The following is a 23689-nucleotide window of genomic DNA, read 5'->3' on the forward strand; positions in this document are numbered from 1 at the left end:
CTCGGCGCAGACGGAGCGGGTCTCCTTCGCCTCCGCCTCTCCCGGCTGGGGTTTCCCGCTGCCGTTTCCCCTCCTCCGAGAGCAGAGCTGGCGACGGCGTCTCGTCTCGCCCGCTGCTCCGAGAAGCAGAAACCAAACCAACAGAAAAACCCAGCCAGAAAAGAGCGGAAAATTAAAAGGTTACCCAAAAAAAAAATGGTTTTGGTTTTTTGTTTGTTTTTTTTTTTTCGTTTCGTTTTTGTTTTTTTTTGTCATTTTCGTTGGTTTTTTTTGTGGTTTTTTTTTTTAAATAGGCTAAAAGCTGAACATTGGAAATTCAGGAGAGGACACCGAACCCTTTCGCTCGGGGAGACGTGTGCTGGGTTCCCGTCGGGCTGCGAAATCCCGTCTCTTTTCTGGGTGCTGACTCTTCTCTCATTCCGTGTTTTCACTTCTCTTGGCGTGGATGGTTTTGTTTCTGACTCGCTCCGTGTCACCAGTTCCTGTCTGTCTCTCTTAAACGCAGGCAAAGTATTCCTTCAGGGGAGCAAAGAGATGGCGGATCACCGGCACGCTCCAGGATCTGCCGAGCAGTCTCTGCCGGGCCAGGCGGCTCATGTTGGACACGTCTGTGTAATGCACTGGGAAGCCGAAGACCCTGTGGGGACACAGGGAGGGGATGGGGAGCGGGGTCAGAGGGGTGCTGGCCCTGAGGGACGCGGTGCTACCAGCCCACCCCTGGCACACGTGCAGCCCCGCGGTGAGCCCTCGGCCGGCCGTGGTACCTCTCCATCTCTGTGCACCACAGGATGTCCTCCTTCTCGTTCATGAAGACGGGGAAATGCTGGTCCTTGCCCTGCTTGATGGAGTTGGAGCGAGTGGTGATAGTTCGCACTTTGCTGAACTGCAAGAGGCACAGGCTCGTCATGCCGGGGGGGGGCGGGATGGAGCCCCCCCGGCGTGCTGGCTGGGCAGGCAGGGTGGTCACAGGTAGGGTGACTCCCGTCCCGGGGTACAGGTGCTGCCGCCGCGTCCCTCCTCCACCCTGACGGGACCCCTCCCCAAAAGGTGTGGGACCGCCAGGGACGACCGCCGGACCCCACCGCCCCCTCGGCCACACCGTCCCCGCTCCCGCCGGCCGCATCCCGCATGCCGGGGCTGACCTTTGCTATCCTGCCGTGCTCCAGGCACTCCTGCAGCTCCAGCTTATCGTTGACTGTGGACGCGAGCGGCCTGGGGAAGAGAGACGGGGTGGGCACCACATCCCCATGTCCCCATGCCAGCACCTGCATGGGCACAGGGCAGCTCTCCACCTGGGGTTTGTGGGGGGGCCAAGGCTGTTTTGGGGGCGCTGCGGCAGGCAATGGTGAGAAGCAGCCGATCCCCGTGGGAGCCTGCCTGTGGCCACCCGCTGTGTGCCACCATGACCCTTGTCCGGGAGGGACAACGGAGGGCAGCTCCATGCCACCCCACCAGCATGAGGGAGCAAGGACAGGACTGGCCTCTGTGGGGGCCACTGCTCTGGGCTTTAGGGGTGTGCTGTCACCCAGTGCCACTTTGTGAGCCCCCCACTCTCGCCCAGCACTGACTGGGGTCAGGGGACCCCCAGAGCCACATCCAGGCCAGGGGAGGACCCAGGGGACTGGCCCTTTCCGCAGCCCCCGGCAGCACCCTCCCTCCTGGTGCCGGACCAGGGGCTGCCGGCCGCCCCAGCCCCACAGCGGGCAGGGGGACAGGCAGGCAGCTGCCGCAGGCTGGCCGCAGCGGTGCGGCTCCGGGGCACTCTCACCAACCTGTTCATCCCGGGAAGGTTCCCCCAGAAGTACCGTGCCCTGTGTGCTGCAGACACTTCTTTGGCATCAATCATGACGGGGTTGGACTGCGAGAAGGGTGAGAGGTGAGAAGTCAGCAGGGCTCGGCAGCCCGCCGTGGGGGCGGGACCCTCAGGGTCCCTGGGGCTGGGTTCCGGAGGGTGGCGACCCCCCAGCACTCACCTCCAGGAAGCGTGAGATGTCCCTCTTGTCGCTCACCCCCATGGCCACCACGTTCTCAAAGAGCCAGAAGAAGGGCCGGTCGTCGCCCTCCTTGGGCCGGGCTTCGTGGAGCAGGCGGTAAAACTCGAAGAAAAGCCGCCCAGTGCCCTCTGGGCAAGAGAGGAGAGAGGGGCCGGTGTCAGTGGCGGGGGGCTGGTGGTGGGGGTCAGCCCCAGCCCGGCAGGGAGACACCTACCATAGAGCCCCTTCCTGGCCGGGTTGACGATGGAGAGGTCATTGCAGGGGCTCCCCCCGATCACCAGGTCAAAGGGGCCCCACTCCTGTATCTGCAAGAGGGAGAGCCCCCGGTGAGCTGGGCACTGCCCAGGGAGGACGCTGCCGCCTGCTTGGGGGACGGTGTGCCCGGTGGGGGGGACACCTGGACACACGATGGGGTTGGATGGTGGCCGAGCTCCCTGGCAGGATGGTGAGGCCGTGCCGGTGAAGCCCAGCACGTGGGGAGATAAAGGACAAGGGACCGGTCCCGTCTTGGGGAGACAGGAGCGCTTTGGGGGGACACAGGGAGGGGGGAGCCGCGGGGGGACCAGCAGGCAGGACGTACGTGTTTCTGGGTGACATTTCGGACGTCCCCGACGTACATGATCTTGCCCTGGTGCCTCACCATGCCCACGGTGATGGAGTCCTCGCACACCTCGGAGGCGATGTAGCGGTCCACCTGGATGCCCAGGTCCTTCAGCACCAGCAGGCCTGTGGGGAGCGGGGCTGGGGTGAGCAGCATGACGACAACGGCCCCCCCCTCCCCGTTCCACCCCGGCAGCACCACCATCCCCATGCCATCCCTCTGCTCTGTCCCCCACCAGCATGGACCCCCCAGGGCCCAGGGCAGAGGAGACGGTGCAGACTGCCCACGGGAATACCCCGCCGGGGGTCCCACAGGCGGCACAGGTCTGTCCACCCACCGCTGACACCCCGATGGGTGCAGGACCCCCCCACCCCAAGGCCAGACAGTTGTGGGGTGCAGGCAGGCTGCTCACCCCACTCCCTTCTGCCCCCCATACCGGTCCCAAACACACCCCAGTGAGGGTCCCTGTGGGGGCTGCCAGGCCGGGGACCCCCACCCACCTGTGGCGATGCCGTCGAAGAGCGAGAGCACCCGGATGGGCTTCCTCTTCTCGGCCGGCACCGGCGGGTACACCTTCGGTGGGTCCTGAAAGCCATGGGTGGGGGTCAGGTGGGGAGGGGGAACATGGGAGGCATCAGGGAGCCCGTCTGGGGCTGGGGAGTCCTTCCGCGGGGGCACTCACAAACTCCTGGTCGTGGTTGTTGGCGAAGAACATCTGGAGGCGCGAGGGCCAGTCCTCCCGCCGCCGCAGCAGCCCGTAGACGCCCTTATGGCCGCACATGTAGCAGTTCCAGGGATCCTCCTTGATGGCCGCCTGGGCCGCCCCCGGGCCCACCAGCAGGTCCACGCACTCCACGCAGAAGCACCTGGGAGAGCCGGGAGCCGGTGTCAGTGGGGGGGCTGGGTCCGGTGCCCCCTGGCAGCATCCCCGCTATGGGATGCCGGGGGGTGAGTGCAGGCAGCGGTGGGGGGACGGCGTCCCTGGCACGGCCGCGTTGTCTCAGCCAGCTGCGCTGCCCCAGCGGGACTAAGGCCAGGCTGCGGCCACATCCCTTGAAGGCCAGTGGCAGGGAGGCATGCCGGGACCTGCCGCGCTGCCCCAACCTCCGCCAGCCCCATGCAAAGACCTGCAGGTGGTACTTGTGGCATCATTGAAACCTCCCAGCCCCACACCAGGGCTAGCATCACCAAAACCTCCCCAGCCCCATGTCAGGACTGGGGCATCACCAAAGCCCCACACCGGGACTGTGGTGCCACCAAAACCTCCCAGTCCCTTGCCAGGACTGGGGCACCACCAAAACCTCCCCAGCCCCGTACCGAGACTGGGGCATCACCAAAACATCCCCTGCTCCACATCAGACTGTAGAATCATCAAAACCTCCCCAGTCCCATACTGAGACTATGGCATCACCAAAACTTCCTAGCCCCATGCTGGGACTGGGATATTGCCACAACATCCCCCAGCCCCACACCAGGACCAGGGCATCACCAGAACCTCCCCAGCCTCATGCCAGGACTGAGGCATCGCCAAAATGCCCCACTGGGACTGTGGCACCACCAAAACCTCCCAGTCCCGTACTGAGACTGGCATCACCAAAATGTCCCAGTCCTAAACCAGGACTGGCATCACCAAAACCCCACGGCAGGACTGTGGCATTCCCAAAACCTCTCTAGCCCCATGCCAGGACTGCAGCATCACTGAAACCTCCCAGCCCCACACCAGGACCATGGCATCACCGAAACCTCCTCAATCCCGTGTCAGGACTGCGGCATTCCCAAAACCTCTCTAGCCCCATGCCAGGACTGCAGCATCACTGAAACCTCCCAGCCCCACACCAGGACCATGGCATCACCGAAACCTCCTCAGTCCCGTGTCAGGACTGCAGCATCTCCAAAAGCTCTCTAGCCCCATGCCAGGACTGCAGCATCACCAAAGTCTCCCAGCCCCACGCCAGGACCATGGCATCACCGAAACCTCCTCAGCCCCGTGTCAGGACTGCAGCATCTCCAAAACCTCTCTAGCCCCATGCCAGGACTGCAGCATCACCAAAGACTCCCAGGCCCACGCCAGGACCATGGCATCACCGAAACCTCCCCAGCCCCGTGTCAAGATGGCAGCCCCTGACCTGCAGCAGTTGTTGTTGCCGCACATGAGCACCTCGCGGCCGCCGCAGCAGATGGTGCAGTAGGACTGGTAGCCATCATCGTCGTACTGGTATGCGCACTCCAAGAAGCAGTTCTGGGGGAGAGCCAAGGTGTGAGTGCGGTGCGGCACGGCCCGAGCCCTGTGCCGGGATGTTGCTGCGAGGGCACCGGGGCAGCTCCTGGCAGAGCGGCCTGGCAGGTAGACCTCCGGGACAGGGCGTTTGGGGGGGACCCGGCCATGCCCGCTTGCCTGGCTCTGGGGCTGCCTGTGCCACGCCGTACCTTGCAGTTTTGGCACATTCCTCCGATAAATAGAGGGTGCTCCAAGGTCACGTTGAGGCTCCCGCAGGAGATGCAGATGTCTGGGGACAGGAGGGAGACGTTAGCCCCAGTCTCTGCCACCCCCTGGCACCCTGGATCAGGGCAAGCCCAGCACACAGGGAGCAGCCTGACCCCAAGCAACGTCTTGCTGCCACCCCCAGCAAACGCTCACCCCCGTGTCCGGGTCACACCAGCTTCACCTCCCTGAGCCAAGGAGTGGCAGAGCCCAACCCCAAACTGCTGGTGCCACCGGGACAGCCACTGCGATATGTTGGGGACCAATCCTGGGGACAGCGTAGCAGGGCTCCCACCGCCTTCCCTTCCCCATCCTGCCCCCCAACAGCCCCCCGCCCCCCGCCAGCCCTGCCTCACTCCATGCCCACGGTCAGCTCTTTCTGTGCTGGTGACCCCAGCCCCGTGCAGCGTCCTAAGGGTCCCTACCACCGTCTGGGGCAGTCCACCGTCACGGCTGCTGCTGTCCCTGCTGCCAGCCAGGCTGAGGGATGGGACAAGCCTGTCCTCTGGCCCTCCCTGCCCCTCCGAGCCCCCTCTGCCTCCCAGCTCTACAGCCAGAATTGGTGCCTGGCCGGGGAGGGACCCTCCACCCTGTCCCCGTCCCCGGGGAGCAGGATGTGTCTCAGCCCTGGAGCCGGGCACTGCCCCACACTCACCTTCGATGTTCCTGCATTTCTGCCGGACCTCGTAAACAAGCCGCTCTGGGGAGGGAAAGAGGTGTCAGGGCACTGGCCCTGCCCCAGCCAGGTCCCCGATGGAGAGGGGGACCTGGCCCAGAGCAGCTTTTGCCCCACAGCTCCCCCCCAGGATGAGCACGGCCCTCCCGGCACCGGGACAAAGACCTGGCAGGGTCACAGCTGAGAAAAACCCATGGAGGGTGGGTGGGTGGGCGGGCGCGGGGGCATTCCCAACCACCTGGGCAGTACCTCGGGTGCGTTCGTCGATGATCTCCTTGACCTTGGGCTTCTCTGTTGTGCTTTTCCTGGGTTTTTTGGCGGGCGGGGGTGGTGCGTAGGCGGCTGCTTCTGGCTCTACCCACATCTCCGTGTAAACTTCTTTGTAGGGGTTTCGCTCCTCTGCAAGGGGTGCGTGGGCTCCCGTCAGTGGGGTCCCGACGGCCCTGCACGCCCGCAGGGGGACCTGCCTGCCCCATGGTGCTTCCTCTGCCCAAGCCCACACCACCCCGGTGACGCCGGAGTCAATGGCCGAGGGCCCTGGGGGACACTCGCCAAGGCCACTCAGCCTCCCCCACTCACCTTCGGGGGGCTCCAGGCCCTTGGGGCCGGAGGGCTGGAAGCCGCCCAGGGCCCACTCGATCATCTGCTTGTTCTGGATCTCCACCACCTTGGAGGTGTCCGTCTCGTCGTTTTCGGGGCACGCCGGGAAGATCTTCCCTGCTCTGCTGCTCGCCACCTGCCAGGGGAGCCACAGGCCCGGCCATCACCCACCCACCCTGCTGAGGGGGTCCCCATCCTCAGACCCCTGCCCCAGCTGCTCCAGGTGTTGCCCACTTTGCCCAGCCAGGCAGCCCCCAGCCCTGAAGGGACCTACACGGTCAGACTCCCCCACATTGCGCCACAAGAAACCCCCAACACCTCCCAGCACTGCCAAGAGACCCCCAGAAAGCCAGGACCTCCCCAGCATCACCCCACAAGGACTTCAGCAACTCCCCAGAGACCCCAAACTCCCCTAGAGCTTCCCCAGCAGACCTCCAGACACCCTTGGCTGGGACAAGAGATTCCCAGACACCCCCAGGATGTCGCTTCCGGAGTCCCCTGGATCCCCCACCCTTTTAAGAGACACCCTGTGCCCCCCAGGATGCTGTTGGGTGCAGGAGGTGAAGCAGGGCCAGATCCTGGTGGGGCAGAGGGGCAGCTGCCTGCTCCCACACACCCTGTCTGGGGCTGGCAGGACGGACCCGCTTGGGCACCCATGTCCCCCCAGCCTCCCGGTGCTGGTGCCGGTGCCACCCCACAGCCGGTGCTGGCCTGTAGCTGCCGGTGCTCACCTGCAGCACCTCGTAGATGGCTTTGCGGTACATGGGCTGCTTGTTGTAGGTGGCCTGGTGGAAGGCGCTGGCGAAGGAGCTGAGCGGCAAGAGCTTCTCTACGCAGACCTGGGGGACGGGATGCGGCCGTGAGCCCGGGGCGACACACCTGGGGACAGAGGGGGCTGCCAGACCCCCACCTCATGGGTGCCACTTACCACCGAGAACTTGCCGTCCCCGAACCACATCACCCAGCGGGTGCCCTCGGCTGCCCGGCTCCGGCCCGTCATCCACCAGGAGACGATGCGCCCGGGCCACCAGGAGAAGCCGCGCAGCTTGCCCCACACCAGCTCGCCGATACCGAAGCCCCGGCCATCCTGTGCCGCGAGGAGACGGGAGGAAGGTCAGAGGCCGGTGGAGAAGGGGTGCCCGCGTCCCTGGGGGGCAGCAGCCCCACAAACCCCTCCATGCCCAGCCGGCCCTGCCCTCACCTCGTACTCAGGCTCGTCGTCGGCCGACTTGGAGGTGTTCTTGTCGACGGCATCGGCCACCACTGGCTCAGGCGTGGTGGCCACGTTGGGCGAGGCAGGGTCAGTGGGCTGCTGCGAGGCGGGGGGGCTGGCCTCCTCCTCCTTCTGGGGCTCTGCCCGCGGCGTCTCCTCCACCACGTTCATCACGGCGATCACCTTTGCCTTCTTCTCCGCCTGGGGAGGGAACACACACTGGTCAGGGCAGAGCTGTGGGGCATTGCTCACCCGGTGCCCCGACATGTGGGCAGGGGCAGGCAGGGGTGGGCAGGGTGCCTTGGGCTAGCCCGCCTGGGTGGGGGGTGAGCTCGGCAGTGCCACCCAGACCCTGGTATGGGCCTGGCAGCCCCCCAAAAGCCTCTCTGGGCAGCCGTGGACCCCTCAACCTGCACGGCCCTGCTGCCCCCAGCCACCACCCCCCTGCCCCGTCCCCACAGGCTTGGGGTGCTCCCCTTAGTTCCCGTGCCTCAGTTTCCCTCTGCGGTCAGGAGGGCACAGCTTGGGGAGCGTTGGCAAAGCTGCCGGGGGTGGCTCTGGGGGAAAAAGGTGGCAGCTGCCCCCCACCAAGGGGCTGCCCCTGCTCTGCCCCCCCCCCCGGTGGACTGTCCCTGCTGCCAGCCTGGCTCCCCCAGGGGTACATCCCCCCAGGACACGGCCCTCGCCCCTCCAGCGACGCCAGCGGAGCGATGGCACTGGTGCTGGAGCCCTGCGCACCGTCCCAACCCCGTCCCGGCCTGGGGGCTGGCCTGGCCCCCCCTGCCCAGCCTTGCTGCCATGCCAGGTCCCCTGTTCTGGCCTGCCCTCGACCCCTTCCCCTCCCCGGGGGCGCAGCCCCCCAGGGCTTGTCCATGTCCCCTCGCCCCCGGCTCCTCTCTGCCCTGGAGCCCTCCCGGTCCCTCCTGACCCCCCCGGGGGTGCAGCTCCATTCCCAGAGCACACCCCCCCCCCAGCACCCTCCACCTCCGTCCCGGGGCACAGCACCGGGTCACCCGCTGCTCCCATCCCGGGACACCCAGCACCCCCCGGACCCGTGTCACCCTTCCCCGGGTCGCCGGGTCCCCCCCACCTCGGACCACCCCCTCCCCCCCGCCCCCGCGGCCCTCCCCTGCCCGGGTACCCGCTGTCCCCGGGCCGAGCGTGCTGAACTGCGCTGGCCGGGTCGGGTCGGGCCGGGCCGGGCCGCTCAGCCCAGCGGTGCAGGGAAGCGCCGGGCTCAGCCGAGCCGAGCCAAGCCGAGCCGAGCCGGGCCAGGCCGGGCCGTCCTCCCCGCGGTGGCCACCTACCCATGCGGGCTGGGCGTCGCGGCGGGCCGGACCGAGCCGAGCCGAGCCGAACTGAGCCGAGCCAAGCCGGGCCGGACTGAGCCGAGCCGGACTGAGCCGAGCTGAGCCGGACTGAGCCGAGCCGAGCCGAGCCGGTCCGGTCCGGGCCGCGGGGGCAGGGCCGGCGGTTCTTTGTCTGGGATCCCCGGGTCACATGGTGCCTCCCGGCCCGGCTGGTTGGCTGCGGCGGGGAGGGGCCGCGCGGCGCCGAGGGGACAGCCCGGCTCGGCCCCCCCCGCCCGCGCCTCGGCCCGGCTCGGCTCGGCTCGGCGACTCGCTCGGCTCGGCTCGGCTCCGCTCGGCGACCCACTCGGGTCGGCCCGGCCCCGCTCGGCTCTCTCACCGTGGCCCGCTCCCGCTCGGCTCGGCTCCGGTGGCTCCCCGCGGTCCGGTCCCGTGCCGTCCCGGGCTCGGCTCCCCGGCCACCCCGGCACCTTCCCCCGCTCCCCAGGCCCGGACCCGCGGTCGGGCGGCAGCAGCGGGCTGGGCCGGGGCCGGGGCCGGGGGGCGTTGCTCCACGCTCACCCGGCCGGGCCCGCTCGGTACTCACCGGCCCGGCGGCAGCGATCCCGTCCGGGCTGGGCTGGGGCGGCCTTCCCCGCCGCGGGCCCGCTCCGCGCCGCCTTTTGTCCGGGGGCCGCGGCACCCCCCCCCGGCCCCTTTGTGCTGCAGAGCGGCGGGACGGGGCGGGGGGGGCGGCGGCGCCCCGGGGGGCCTCGCCCCGGCACGGCAGGAATCCGCCCGGGGGGCTCCGGCCCTGCCGGCCCCCCCACACCCTACCCCCGCCGGCCCAGTTCGCCCCAGTGGCAGACCAGTTGGGGACTGGCTGGCTGCTACGGGCTGGCACCGGCCCCGCTGCACCAGTTCAGCCCGGTACGGATGCTGGTCTGGAACCCCATCGCCCAGTTCAGCCCAGACACGCACGGCACTGGTCTGGGACCCCGTCACCCAGTTCACCCATTGGCACACACCGACATGGCACTGCTCTGGGACCCCATCGCCCAGTTCAGCCCAGACACACACAGCACTGGGCTGGGACTCCATCAACCAGTTCATCCATTGGCACACACCGACACGGCACTGGTCTGGGACCACATTGCCCAGTTCAGCCCAGACACACACAGCAGTGGTCTGGGACCCCACCACCCTGTTCACCCATTGGCACACACCGACGCAGCACTGGTCCGGGACCGTCACCCAATTCATCCATTGGCACACACTGACACGGCACTGCTCTGGGACCCCATCACCCAGTTCACCCATTGGTACACGCTGACGCGGCACTAGTCTGGCAACACGTCACCCAGTTCATCCATTGGCACACACCGACATGGCACTGCTCTGGGACCCCATCGCCCAGTTCAGCCCAGACACACACAGCACTGGGCTGGGACTCCATCAACCAGTTCATCCATTGGCACACACCGACGCGGCACTGGTCTGGGACCGTCACCCAGTTCATCCATTGGCACACACTGACACGGCACTGCTCTGGGACCCCATCACCTAGTTCACCCATTGGTACACACTGACGCGGCACTAGTCTGGGACTCCATCACCCAGTTCAGCCCAGACACACGGCACTGGTCTGGGACTCCATCACCCAGTTCAGCCCAGACACACGGCACTGGTCTGGGACCCCATCACCCAGTTCAGCCCATTGGCACACACCAACATGGCACTGGTCTGGGACCCCATCACCCAGTTCAACCCAGACCCACACAGCAGTGGTCTGGCACCACGTCACCCAGTTCAGCCCATCCACACACACCGACACTAGTACTGGCCTGGTCTGGACTCAGCTGTCCCAGTTCAGGCCAGTCTGCAGCCCCAGTGGCACCCCAAGTCTGGGGCCACGGCAGACTGACACCAGGACGGTGGGCTCACCGGGACAGGCTGCCCCTGCCAGCGGCTGCCGAGGCATTCGGGGGGGCAGGTACTGTCCTCGTCACCCCTGGCCCCATAGAGGAGCTGCAGCCGCGTGGAGAGCTGGACACCCCAAAACAGGTCCCCTACTGACTGCCTGCCCCACGGCACATTCCCCAACAGCAGGATGTGCCACGCACTTCCCTGAAGAGCCAGATGTCCCAACACACGAGAGCCGACGCACCCCAAAGCAGGTTCCCCCGACTCCGGACCCCCCAAGGCACAGCCCTGAGCACTCAGACACCCCCCCAGCAGCCAGATGCCCCATGAGATGTCCCCAGTGGGGGGCAGGACGAAGGCCGGGCAGGCGGCACGGCCGGCTGCGGCCGCAGGGGCTTTGCTGGTGTCACGAGGACGAGGCGGCAGCACCAGCCACCCTGGCAGCAGCCTGTCACCCGTGGGCTCCACCATGTCCCCTCTCCTTCCCCATCGCTGGCGGCAGGCAGGGTCAGCGCCCCGTGGGACCCCCGGGTGGGAGGCCGGGCACCGAGCTGCTCGGGGGCTCGGGCAGGGTGCTGCGGGGTGCTGGCTCGAGCCCTTCTGCAGCACCCAGGCCGCAGGGCGCAGGACCGAGCTGCAGGGTGCCAGCGTTGCCCTCCCGGCGTGGTGGAGTGTTTTAGGGAGGGAGTTTTTCACCGATGCCAAGCAGAGCAAGGAGCCCAGGTGGGAGCCGCAGTCGCAGCCCCGGGCTGTGGTGGGACATGCTTGGGGTGTCCGGCACCCCAGGACGGACCCTGCCAGCACCCCGGCTGGCACTGCTGCCCCCCTGCCCTCCCTGCCAGCCCTGGGGCAGGGGGCGGTCCCCGAGGGTCCCCGGGCAGGCAGTGTCCTGCGGAGCGGTGGCTCCTGAGCTCGGGGGACCCTTTTGTGTTGCAGAGTAGAGAGACAAAGGGGTGGATGGCTGTCACCCCCAGGCATGGGGCTGCCCCCCAGGTGGGAGGGCTGTGGGGCTGGGAGGGGGGATGGAGGCAGACCCCTCCTGCCCTGCGAACACCCCATCCTGCCCAAGGGGTGCTGGGGCCGACGGGACGGTACCTCGGCCAAATCGCCTCACCCAAGGCAGCCGCCTTGGGACCCCAAGGGACCCCAAACACCAGCAGGTGAGCAGCACCGGCCCCTCGGCACCACAGTGGGGTGTCGCAGCCCACGGGCACCCTGTCCCCTCCACCACCTCTCGGCCGTGCCAGAGCAACAAAGCTGCTTTGGGGACCTGGAATAAAATGATCTGGACACCAATCACCCCTGGCCAGAGGAGATTCCTGCTGGGGGGGGGGTGCTTCTGCTTTGTCCTCGGGGAGAGGCAAGAGTCGGGCGAGAGGCAGGAAATCTCCCATCCACCGGTCGTTAAAACAGAGATAAGCTGGATGTCCATCCAGACAATCAACCCAACCACCGGCTGTCCTGCCCTCGGGCCACAGGCAGCTCTGCCCAGTCCCTGCCCCGTTCCTGTTCCTGCCATACCTCCACCCCCATCCCCTGCCCCATCCCCATCCTCATCCCCACCCCACCTCCATGCCCTGCTCCATCCTCATCCCCACCCCCATCTCCATCCCTATTCCCTGTCCTTGCCCCTGCTCCATCCTCATCCCCACCCCCATCCTCATCTCCATCCCCACTCCCTGTCCTTGCCCCATCCCCATCTTCATCTTCATCCCATCCCCATCTCCATCCATTGTCCCTGCCCCATCCCATCCCGGTCCTCATCTCCATCCTCATCTCCATTTCCATCTCCTGTCCCTGCCCCATCCCCATCCACTGTCCTTGCCTCATCCCCATCCCATTCCCATCTCTATCTTCATCCCATCTCCATCCTCTGCCCCTGCCCCATCCCCATCCCTGCCCCACGGCTGGCACAGGGTTAGGTGTGCACAGCCGACACCAGGGCCCAGCTGAGGGTGTCCCAGCAGGGATGGGCAAGGGCCAGCGCCCGGACCTGTACGTTACTCCTCCGGCTGCAGCCCTGGGGCTGGCGAGCGGCAGTGATGGCCTTCGGAGGCTATGGGGGGTGAGGAAGAGGAGGGAAGGCTGGAGGGGGCCAGGCCGCCCCTGTCCCCGCTGCAGCAGTGCTGGTGACCCCAGCCAAGCTGCTGGGACCTTGCCAGGCAGCCTCTGCCCCCCCCCAAACAGCACTGGCGTGCTGGTGCACGGGCGGTGGGTGTCCCTGCCGTGGGGGGCAGGGGTCTGTGCTTGCCACATGGCGGGAGAAGCCCCGGCACCGTCCCGGGATGAGGAGCGGCCATGCCTGGCCGATGGGATGCCACCAGCCTGCTACACTCGCTAAAAATACACCCCAGAGGTGACTGATTACAGGTTTGGGGACCTCCGCAGAGGAAATAGCCGGTACTGAAGGGCTCCAGTTTGGCGAGACGAGGCAGGGCTGGCGCTGGCGCCAGGCAGGTTTGCGAGGCATGGGGGGCTGTGCTGTGGGGGGCCCCTTCCTGGGAAGGGGTTCTGTCCCCCAGCCCTCTGGGTCCTCAGCACCCCCAAAGGAGCAAACCCCTTCGGGGCACGGCCAGTGCTGTATGGGAGCACGGCCAGCACCGCGTCCAGCACGGGAAGCTCACCGGAGCAGGGGGCAAGGTCAAGGATCCCCCCTGCGATGGAGCCACATGGGCTGTGGGTGGCATGTCCCGTCCCCCATCCCCGGGGACCTCATCGCTGACACCACCAGCAAGTGACAATTGGTGCTGGGTGTGCAGCTCGCAGGCGGTTGTCAGCCGAGATCGGGGGCAAAAGGCCGATCCAGCCTGAAAACGTTTCAGGCTTTCTCCCCGTAATGAAAAGAAAACACTTATTCTTATTAGAAAAATAAAAGAATTAAACGCGGCTAAATTCAGCATTGTTTGAGAATGAGAGACTCCTCAAAAGAAGTATTTTGATTTTTTTAGCATTTTTTCCCAATTATTTTTGGCTGACGAGCGATTCTGGCTGACCTGAATCTGCATTTGTTTTGGCGAGTGAACCGTGTGTTGGAAAATTGTTACTCGGCGGCTGCAACTACCAACCTCCCCGGCTGTGCCGAGCTGCGGTTTGCCCCGCATGCTTGGCACGACACAGCATGGCCGGCAGCTGCCTGCACTGGCCGGCACGCAACGCGGGCAGGGGTTGGGGGTTGCGAGGCCGGGCACCGCCGGGGCAGCCACCGCTGGCCCATGGCCAGAGCCCATGGCGCAGGGGTCCGTCCGCGGCACTGCCGGCAGCAGCTGCAGTGCTGCTGGTGGCCAGAGCGCGGCTGCACCGGGGCTGCGCCGCTCTGTGGCTGCAGGCAAACGCCTGCATCGCTGGTGCCCCCCATGCCGGGCAGGGGAAGCAAACCACAACCATGACCACGCGTTTGGCAACCCCCCCCCTCCAGGCATGCAGCCCACCTGCGCCCGGGGGTGCCCACCCCGGCCAGGACACCCCCCAGGAAACCCGCCGGCTCCACCAGCCCACCCTGTGCCTGGCTAAACCTCTGCCCGCGGGCAGCAGTCACGCGCAGACCCTGGGTGCAGCCGTGATCCCCCCCCCATCCCTGGCTGCCAGCCCCTCCCGGGGCGGCGGGACCCCCTGTGCCCATGCCGACCACCCCGGGAGGAGCCGATCCACGAAATCCACGGGCACAGCCACCCCGGTTGTGCCAGCCGTGCCCTGTGCCCTACGGGGATGGCCTGGCCGTGCCAGCCAATGCCCTCTGGGATGCTCCGGCCGTGCCAGCCTCCCCCTGCCCCTGCGCGGTGCCAGCATGACGGTGCTCGGCAGCGCGGGGCTATAAATAGTGCCGGGGGGGCGGCGGTGGCGCGAGGGGACCTGTTGCCAGGGAGACTCGCTGGCATCGGGGGACGACGCGGAGAACAGGGCGAGGCGGGAGCAGTGGGGACGTCGATGGGGACGCCGGTGGGGATGGGACAGCCGGGGTGCCCGCAGAGCCCCTGCCCCACAGGACCCCCCTGAGCGGCTGTTGGCACCGCGGCCTGCCCGCAGCCCTGCGCCTGCGCCGCGGCCGGGGCTCCCGCCGCCCCCCAGCCTCCCGCCGCTGCCCTCGGCTTGGCTGATTTCGGCTGCGTCACGGCGCGCGCTGGTTCCCTGGGAAACCGACAGGAACGGCACATCCCGGCACATCCCTCGGCACATGCCACGGAAGGGCCCCACGCTGCCCGCGCCGGCAGGCTCCCTGCACTGGTGGCTGCGCACACTGGGCCCCTGGCCCCCGGCTTATGGTGGCCCCCAGTGTGGGGCACAGGCACGAGAAGTGAAGCTGCCCGCCACGGTGCAAATAGCGGGTGCAGGCAGGGCAGCGGCACTGCCGCAGCGGTCCCACGGGGAGTGCCTGCTCCGCTGCCAGCCCCATGGCATGGCACGGCACAAGCCAGGGTGCCCTGTCGGGGGGGGGCTGCCTGCCTACGCCCCCACCCTGTGCTGACCACCCCTCATGCAGCCGGTCACCCTGGCACTGCCAGCGACCGGCAGAGTGCTCTGTGCGTGCCATTTTGCCGGAGCTCTGCCTGCTGTCGTTAGCGATGCTGCAATTCGCTGTGGGAGCCTTTGAGACAGCTAGACACCGCGGGGCTTGGGGTGCTCGAACCAAGCAGCACCACGCAGCCCGCCCTGTCCTGGCATCACCGCCACGCTGTGGTGTCCCCCCCTCCCTGCTCACTCCAGTGGCATCCAGCTCCTTACCTCCCTCTTCCAACGGGCCAGCCACTCGTCCCGCTTCCTCTTGCTGATGTAGTAGGGGTCTCCGGCCTGGAAGGTGTGCCGCTGCATGGGCCGCTGCCGCAGGCTCGACTCCCAGCCCAGCCCGCCGCGCAGCCGCCCGCGGGAGCCCTGCCGCCGGAGGAAGAGAGAGGAGGCTGAAGGCCACGGCTCCAGCGCTGCCGAGGGCACCGGGAACGGCAGCATGGCGGGAGCCGTGGCCCCGGACAGGCAGGGCTCTTGGGGGCAGAGGGGAGGACGGGGGACAGAGCGGAGCTGCTCAGGGGGGCTGGAGGTGGGCACCCCACTTGCACATGCTGGGACCGGCCAGGGGAGACGGGCACGGGGGACACTGCCTGCATGGGTGCACACACGTGTGCACACGCATACATGCTCTGGCCCACATCTGCACCAGGACTGGGCACCATGCCGTGGCTGGCTGCACCTTGGCGGGTGCTGTCGGCACCGTCCCGGGCACGGATCTGCCCCAGGCTGACATGCTCTGCCTGGGCACCTGGGGGAGGCGTGGAGTCAGCCTGGGCTGTCCCGTGGGCTGGATGGAGGGGGGTTCACCGGCCTGGCCACAGCTCGGTGCCGTCTGGTCCCCAGCACAGAAGCAAGTGCTGCCCGGTACCCGGCTGTGTCGGGGTACAGGGTCTTTTTTTTTCGACCCCCATCCCGCTGGGGACCCCCACCCCCCTTGCAGCTCCCCCATGGCTGCTGGCACCAAGGGACCGGAGGGTGCCGGTTCCCGCGGGCACGGGGAGCACCGTGCCGGCCGGTGGGCTGCAGGGCCATACCCGTCTCCTGCGGGTGCCTTGGTGCAGCCCCCAGCGGGGACCTGGCCCCGGGACATACTTGCCTCCATTTTCAGGGTGTCGAAGTTGTTTTCTTCCTTCTCTTCCTTGCCTGCACACAGAACAGAGAGGAGCCATCAGCTGGGGGGATCAGCTCCGTGCTATGGGGCAGGGCACCCAGGCCCCTGCAGGGGAGAAGGGAGCCCACCTGGGACCCCCCAGCCCGGCCGGGGGCCGGCTTTGGGCCAGGGAAGGGCACCCATCGCTGCCGTGCGAGGCCTGGGCTGTGCTCCCCGGGGGATGCCGGCTGCCGGGATGTGAGCTGGCTGCTTCCGCGCCCCCTCCCTGCACCCCGGCTGGGGGGTCTGGGGGTCTGGGGGAGCAGCCCCCGCTGGGGCCGGAGCAGGCAGGGGAAGCGCGCGGAGCCCCGCTGGCTTCCTGTGCTATCGGCACATCTCGCACGCTGCAGGTACGCGCCGAGCCGCTGCCAGGAAAGTGGATAAAAATAACACCGACCGTTTCTGGGGTTGCAAACCTCCGCGCACCCTGAGCTGCTGGGGGCTGGGGCCAAGCGGGGGCAGCCGGGCCAGAGCGTGGGGTGTGCCGGCGGGCACGTGCGGGGGCACCCACCCACCCGTGCCTCGTCATGGGCACCGCTGGGGCCGGTGGGTCCCTGTGCTGGGAAGGGGACCTCCGTCCTGGGTGCCGGCATTCCTCTGCGCTTTGCCCTGGCTACTGGGCGCTGGCCGGCCCGGCACAGACCTGGGCTGCAGGGGAGGGGCTCGGCTGGGACCCCCGGTGCCCCCTTGCCGGCTGAACATGCGCCCTGTTTTGCTGCAATGTCCCCCAGGCCCTGGGGCTGTGCCGCAGCCACGGCCCCCCCCGGACACCCACCCAGCCCCACGTGACACCCAGACAGTCCCTCGCAGCCAGCACGTGGGGACCAGACCCCTCCATGGCAGCCAGCCCCCACCCCAGAAGCAGCGAGGCCCGAGCAGGAGAGCAGCCAAGAGCCCTGCTCCGAGTGCCGGCAGACAGTGAGGGACATTGGGGACACTGGGGCACACGAGCTTTCTGGCTCCATACTGAGGGTAGGAGTGCGTGCGTGCCCTGGGGGTGCCTGGGCAACCTGTCCTCCCAGTCCTGCCCACAGGCACCGGGATCTCACTTGGGGAAACTGAGGCACAGGAGAGGGGACCTGGCCTGTTCCGAGATGCTCGTCCCCTCTGTCACTGGGTCCAGCAACCCAGGCACTGGGACTGGCCAAACTGGAGGCACCGAACAAACTGGGGACAAGCAGCCGGTGTCCCCCCAGCCCTCTGCCGCCCTGCCTGCTGCACGGCTGGGCGGTGCAGAGCCCAGCACCGGGCCACAACCGGTGCCAGGGCTGCCGCAGTGCCTTCCTGCGACAGGCCGCAGTGGCCCCGCTATCCCACACATGCCTGGCACGGATGCGGCTCGGCAAAGACCCCGGCCTCAGCTCCTGCCTGTCCCAGCACCCCACAGCAGTGCTGTACGCCATGCTCTCTGCCGGCCCGCTGCACCGACGGGCCGGGATGCAGTTACCGACTGACGGCAGGATCCTGCCCGAGACCTTCCTCCACCGGGGATTTTGGCAGGGATGGGACTTGGGGGGACAGCGAAGGGGTGCAGAGCTGATGGAGTGGCTGGTAAGTTGTGCTTGGGCAGCGCTGGAAGAGCAGGTCGTGGGCCCCACGCCGGGTCAGAGGGGCAGTGTGAGGTGAAAAGCCAGCGTGGGAGGAGGAGGAAGCAGTGAGGGAGGCAGGAGCGCTGGATGAGGGGGTGAAGGATGCCGGGGAGAGCCCTCTGGCCAGCTGGGCACGAGGCAGGAGGAGCTGAAGGACCAAGGAGCGGAGGAGGATCTGGCAGGAGCCGAGCCTGTCGCTGGAAGGTGACAATGCCGCTGCTAACCTCAGCGCAGACATGGCTGAAGCGCTGGAAATGGCGTCTAGGGAAGGGAGCGAGCTCCCGGTGGCTCTCACGGCTCCCCCAGACAGTCTCTGGGTACCACTGGGCACCACTTTGACACTGTCACCCGGGGACTCGCCCCGAGGCCAGTGGAGAAGCCTTCAAGCAGCGCCGGACACTGGCTGTGTTTGCAGGAAAGCGCCAGAGAAGAAGGGAGGGCAGGGAAGAGCCTCTGGATGATCAGAAAGCGCCTGCCTGGCAGGAATACAGGCAGCTGCCGCTCTTCCCGCGCGGTGAGAAGAGCAGGAGGATGAGCACCACGCACAGGGGCCCCACGGGCAGGTCACGCTGCGGGACGATGGGATCTGTAACGCCATGGGGAAAGGGCTGAACACCAGCCTGAGGCTGGAAGGTGAAGCCTGACCTGCTCACAGCACCCACATCCATGGTACCCACATTCACGCACCATGCTCAAGGCACTGGGCTCGTGTTCGCGCCGGTGCCTGCTGCTGCCAGCCTCTGAATGCAGAGCTCTGCCGTGCACGGGAGCCGGTAGCAGGGCACCCCCAAGGCTGTCTTCTCCCCACTCCACACCGGTCCCGCCGTCAGGGCGTGCTGCACTGACCCACCCTGGCTCAGCCCATCTGGTCCAGCTCCCCTCGGCCGCCACAGCCAGCCTGGTGCTGGGGCTGCACCATGACCCACGTCTGACCACGGCATGCCCAGCCCAGCAAGCTCTCCTGAGCGTCTGTACCGCGCTGCCAGCTATGGCTTCTCTGCTCCCTCAGCTGCCTGCTCTGTGCCTCGTGACTGCAGCAGCATCTGCATTGCTTGTCTCCATCCCCAGCCCTGCCTCATCCATCTCCATCCAAGCCCTGCCTCATCCGTCTCCATCCCAGCTCTGCCTCTCCCAGCTTCAACCCAGCTTTGCCTCTCCCTGCTCCATCCCACCCTTTCCTTGCTTGTCTCCATCCCTGGGCCAGCATGGCCGACAGTAGGTCTCTGTGCTCATCTGGGTCGAGAAGCCCCCGAGAGCCAGAGCCTGACCCCCAACTCATTCTCACCCCGTTTCTGCTCTGCAATGCCCCATGGTGCCAGTGCTGTGACACCCCAGCTCTGTGCCCCCTCTGCTGCCAGCTGTCTGTGCCCCGCTGTGGCGAGAGCACAGCCCCCATCATGGCTGGTCCAAGCTGCCCCATCCCGCCGCCCGGCACCTCCTGGCCAAGAGGGACAGTGGCAGCGGGGCCACAGGCCGGTGTGTGCCCGGGGGGGCAGCTGGGGCCAGTGCTGGGCTCCCCCACAGCCCGTGCCGGAGCCAGGCATCCCTCTCCGGCTGCAGAGAGCGGAGCTGCTCCTGCCTGTGAGCAGCCGCAGGCAGGGAAGGTGCCGGGGAGGTGGGGGAAAGCCTGTCCCCGGTGAGCGGCAGCTCTGCCGGGGCCAGGAGCCAGCAACAGACACTGCGCAGCCCCGAGGAGCCTGGTCCCCGCGGGGGCCCTGGCAGGCAGCACACCAGTGTGCCGTGCCCACTGCACCGTGGCACCTCGACCCTGCCCAGGAGCACGGGCACAGCTGGGCAGCACATGGGGCTGGCACAAGCCGGGGAGCGGGTGCTCCATGCCCACAATCCTGAGGTCTGCAGGGGAGCCGTGGGTCTTGCAGCAGGCGGGGGAGGGCAGGGGTGGGAGCCCTCCCCAAGCTGCACACACAGACCTGCACCCACCATCACGGACACAACGAACCCGCGGACCGGTGGGGGCTGGGCCCCGCTGGGGTCCCCCCGTCCAGCCCCCCGCCCCGGCCGGGCCACCCGGAGCCGCCGCCCAGGACCACGACCAGAGTCTCCAGGGACAGAGACCCCCCCACCGCCCTGGGCAGCCTGTGCCAGTGTCACCCTCACACTGAGGAGTGTGCCCCGGGGGGCCAGAGAGACCCTCCCAGGGTCCGGTTTGTGCCTGTTGCCTCTGGTCACGATACTGGGCACCACTGGAAGAGCCTGGCTCTGTCCTCTCGGCACCCTCCCTGCAGGTATTTGTAGGCATGGATTCAATCCCCCTGAGCCTGCTCTGCTCCAGGCTGAGCAGTCCCAGGCCCCTCAGCCTTTCCCCACAGCAGAGATGCTTCCGTCCTTCAGCATCGTGGTGGCCCCTTGCTGGACCCTCTCCCAGTCTGTCCATGTCCCTCTTGTACTGGGGAGCCCAGCACTGGACCCAGGACTCCCAGGGTGGCCTCCTCAACCAGTAGGCAACACTCCTAACGCAGCCCAGGACGCCATTTGCCTTCATTGCACGAGGACCCGCTGCGGCCTCGCGCTCGGCTCGGTGTCCACTGGGACCCCCAGGGCCTTCTCTGCCGAGCTGCTCTCCAGCCTGGTCAGTCCCCAGCACATGCTGCTGCCTGGTGCTGATCCTCAGCGCAGCACTGAGCCCGCTGCCTCGCATGCTCTGCGCAATGCCCAGAGCAGCACCGGCACCACAGCCGGCACCTCCTCGGCACCACGTCAGCGTGGCCCCAGGACCGCACCATGCACGCGTCTACTGCTCTGCCCCCGGCACATGCAGGGCTGCCATGCGAAGCGGCACAAGCACCGGCGGCGGCAGGCACGCTCTGGGGCAGGCTCGCATGCAGGCAGGGGCATGCCTGCTCCATGGGGCACCTGCACTGGCCGCGCTGGCAGGACGAGGACCGACCTCCCCTCCTGCCTGCCCTGGTCCTGCTGGGAGGAGTGGAGCCCGGCAGAAAGGGCGGCGCGATGGGACGAGCGTGCGAGGGCAGCCCCCCGCTCTGATCTGCTGCCCCCACCCCAAATCCCGCCTGGTACGGAGGGGCTCAGCCCTTCCTCCTCCTCCTCCGGCAGCATTCCCCAGCCCGGGAGCCGCCGCAGCCCAGACCCCTCGTGGGGACGGCATGCTGGGCAGGGCGGTGGGGGCCGGGGGTCCCCAGAGAGGCGCAGCGGGCGCCGGTGGGACTGCGGGCAGAGCCGCAGCCCCATAGCGGGGAGCCCTCAACGCTAAGGTCTTACTTTTCTCTGCGGCCTCCAGGAGTTTCCTCCTCCCGCGTTTCTTCTGGGGGTCGGAAGGGGCCAGCTCACCCTCATCGGCCGGGGCGTCCAGGCCCTCCTTGGGGGTGCAGCGGCCGTTCTCCAGCGCCCGGCCCGTCTCGCCGTCCGGCAGGCTCTCCGTCTCGTCCTCCTCGGGGCGCCCGCCCTTAGGGCTCGTGCCGCCCTCCTCTGCGCCCTTCCACTGGGCACCGTCCCCCTCCACGTCCCCGTTGGGCAGCGGCTCGGCGGGGCTGGCCTCTGGGCAGGGCGGGGGGCACTTGGGGACGGCCGCGATGTCTTTGGGGGTGTCACTGCTTTCCACCTGCCGAGAAGGAGAGGGAAAGGAGCTGCGATGGGCGCTGGCGGGGGGGCGTGGCCCCGCTCGCGCCCCCAACCCGCGCCCCACCACGGCACCACTGGCCACCACCACCGGACCCCACGGCAGGAGCCCCTGCACCACCTCAGGGTGGCCGGCTCCATCCAGTCCCCATCCCCGTCCCCCTGCCCTGACCCTACTTCCCCACCGCAGACCATCGCAGCGCAAAGGGTATCTCCAGGACCACAGCCTATACCCCCAGAGTCACGGCTCCACGACCCAGTGATAACCTGGGGACAAATGCGCATTACGCCAAAAAAGGCCAAGTTTCACCTCCTGCACCTCAGGCATGCCGCCCTGCCACTGCCTGCAGGGTGCCCCAGGGTGAGACGGGGCTACAATGGCACCCTCAGGCCCAGGACATGTGGCCATGGAACCCTCAGGACATGAACATGCTGCCATGACACCATGAGGACCACTACACAATGCCATAGCACCCGCAGAACCAGGATATATAGAAGTGACATCATCTGGAACAGGACACACTGCTGTGTCACCCTCAGGATGAGGACATGCTGCCATGGCACTGTCAGGACCAAGACACACTGCCATGGGACAAAAGGACCAGGACATGCTGCCACAACACCATCAGGACAAGGACACATGGCCATGACATATTCAGGACCAGAACGCAATGCCACAGCACGCTTAGGACAAAGACATGGCGGTGACATCGTCAGTACCAGGACACACTGCCATGACACCACCAGGACAACGACATACTGCCGTGACACACTCAGGACCAGGACACACTGCCATGGCACCTTCAGGTCCAGGATACAAAGCCATGACACCCTCAGGACTAGCACAAGTGGTCGCGACACCTTCAGGACCAGGACATGGTGCTGTAACACCTTCAGGACCAGGACCAGGACACACAGACATGATGCCCCCAGTACCAGGACATGCTGTCATGAAAGCCTCAGGACCAGGACATGGTGCCATGGTACCCCCAGGACTGCTGCCATGGCACCCTCAGGAGCAGCTCATGTTGCAATGACACCCTCAGGTCCAGGACATGCTGCATGGACACCCTCAGGACTAGGACATGGTGCCACGGAGCCCTTAGGATCAGGAAAAACTGCCATAGCACCCTCAGGACCTGGACACCATGCCATGGCATCCGCAGGACCAGGACACGTGGCCATGACACCCTCAGGACCAGGACATAATGGCATGGCATCCTCATGACGAGGACACACAGCCATGGCACCTTCAGGACAAAGACACACTGCCATGACACCCCCAAAACCAGGACATAGGGCCATGGCCTCCCCAGGACCAGGACACACCACTATGTCACCCTGAGGACCAGGATATTCCACCATGGCACCCGCAGGACCAGGACAAAAAGCCATGGCAACTTCAGGACCACAACACTCTACCATGGCAATCTTAGGACAAGGACACACTTCCATGGCACCCTCAGGAGCAGGTCATGCTACTGTAACACCATCAAGACCATGACACAATGACATGGCATCCTAAGGACCTGGTCAGAGGGACATGACACCCACAGAAGCAGGACAGAAGTAGGCAACACCATGAGGACCTGGATACACTGTCATGGCAACTTCAGGACCAGAACACACTGCCATGAGACCCTAAGGAATAGGACACACTACCATGACATCCTCTGGACCAGGACACAAAGCCATGACACCCTTAGGAAACAGAAGACACATCCATGGCATCCTCAGGACCAAGACACAAGGATGTGATACCAAGAGGACCTGGACACAATGCTGGGGCACCTTCAGGACCAGGACAAACTGCCAGGACACCCTGAGGACCAAGACAAAATGGAGGTGACACCATGAGAACCAGGATATAGAGCCATGACACTCACAGGACCAGAATACAAGGCCATGGCAGCTTCAGGTCCAGGAGAAGTGGTCAAGACACCCTCAGGACCAAGACACACCTCCATGGCACACTCAGGACCAGAACTCGCTGCCATGACACCCTGAGGAGCAGGTCATACTGCAATGAATGCCCTCAGGGCCAGGACACAACACCACGGCACCCTCAGGACCAA

The 23689-nt window shown here is 66.7% G+C and overlaps 1 protein-coding gene across 2 annotated transcripts in view; it reads right to left on the reverse strand.

Moving 5' to 3' along the window:
* Window positions 1-397: 397 nt before the first annotated feature.
* Window positions 398-23689, reverse strand: part of DNMT3A (DNA methyltransferase 3 alpha) — a 44640-nt gene continuing 21348 nt past the window's right edge. The window contains exons 4-23 of one of the 2 annotated variants that reach the window (XM_075048826.1): window positions 21327-21597; window positions 16375-16421; window positions 15498-15644; window positions 7555-7767; window positions 7282-7440; window positions 7085-7192; window positions 6333-6489; window positions 6003-6152; window positions 5733-5777; window positions 5023-5102; window positions 4722-4834; window positions 3278-3461; window positions 3096-3180; window positions 2575-2720; window positions 2209-2299; window positions 1974-2122; window positions 1773-1858; window positions 1143-1212; window positions 765-883; window positions 398-637 (exon numbers count right to left, since the gene is read on the reverse strand). In XM_075048826.1, coding sequence (XP_074904927.1) covers window positions 496-637; window positions 765-883; window positions 1143-1212; window positions 1773-1858; window positions 1974-2122; window positions 2209-2299; window positions 2575-2720; window positions 3096-3180; window positions 3278-3461; window positions 4722-4834; window positions 5023-5102; window positions 5733-5777; window positions 6003-6152; window positions 6333-6489; window positions 7085-7192; window positions 7282-7440; window positions 7555-7767; window positions 15498-15644; window positions 16375-16421; window positions 21327-21597 — 2562 coding nt within the window. In that variant the 3' untranslated portion in view covers window positions 398-495. Of the gene's footprint in view, window positions 638-764; window positions 884-1142; window positions 1213-1772; window positions 1859-1973; window positions 2123-2208; window positions 2300-2574; window positions 2721-3095; window positions 3181-3277; window positions 3462-4721; window positions 4835-5022; window positions 5103-5732; window positions 5778-6002; window positions 6153-6332; window positions 6490-7084; window positions 7193-7281; window positions 7441-7554; window positions 7768-15497; window positions 15645-16374; window positions 16422-21257; window positions 21598-23689 lie in introns of both variants that reach the window. The other variant, XM_075048825.1, reaches the window with a different exon arrangement.

This window comes from Buteo buteo, chromosome 17, assembly GCF_964188355.1.
Source record: "Buteo buteo chromosome 17, bButBut1.hap1.1, whole genome shotgun sequence".
Classification (NCBI taxonomy): Eukaryota; Metazoa; Chordata; class Aves; order Accipitriformes; family Accipitridae; genus Buteo; species Buteo buteo.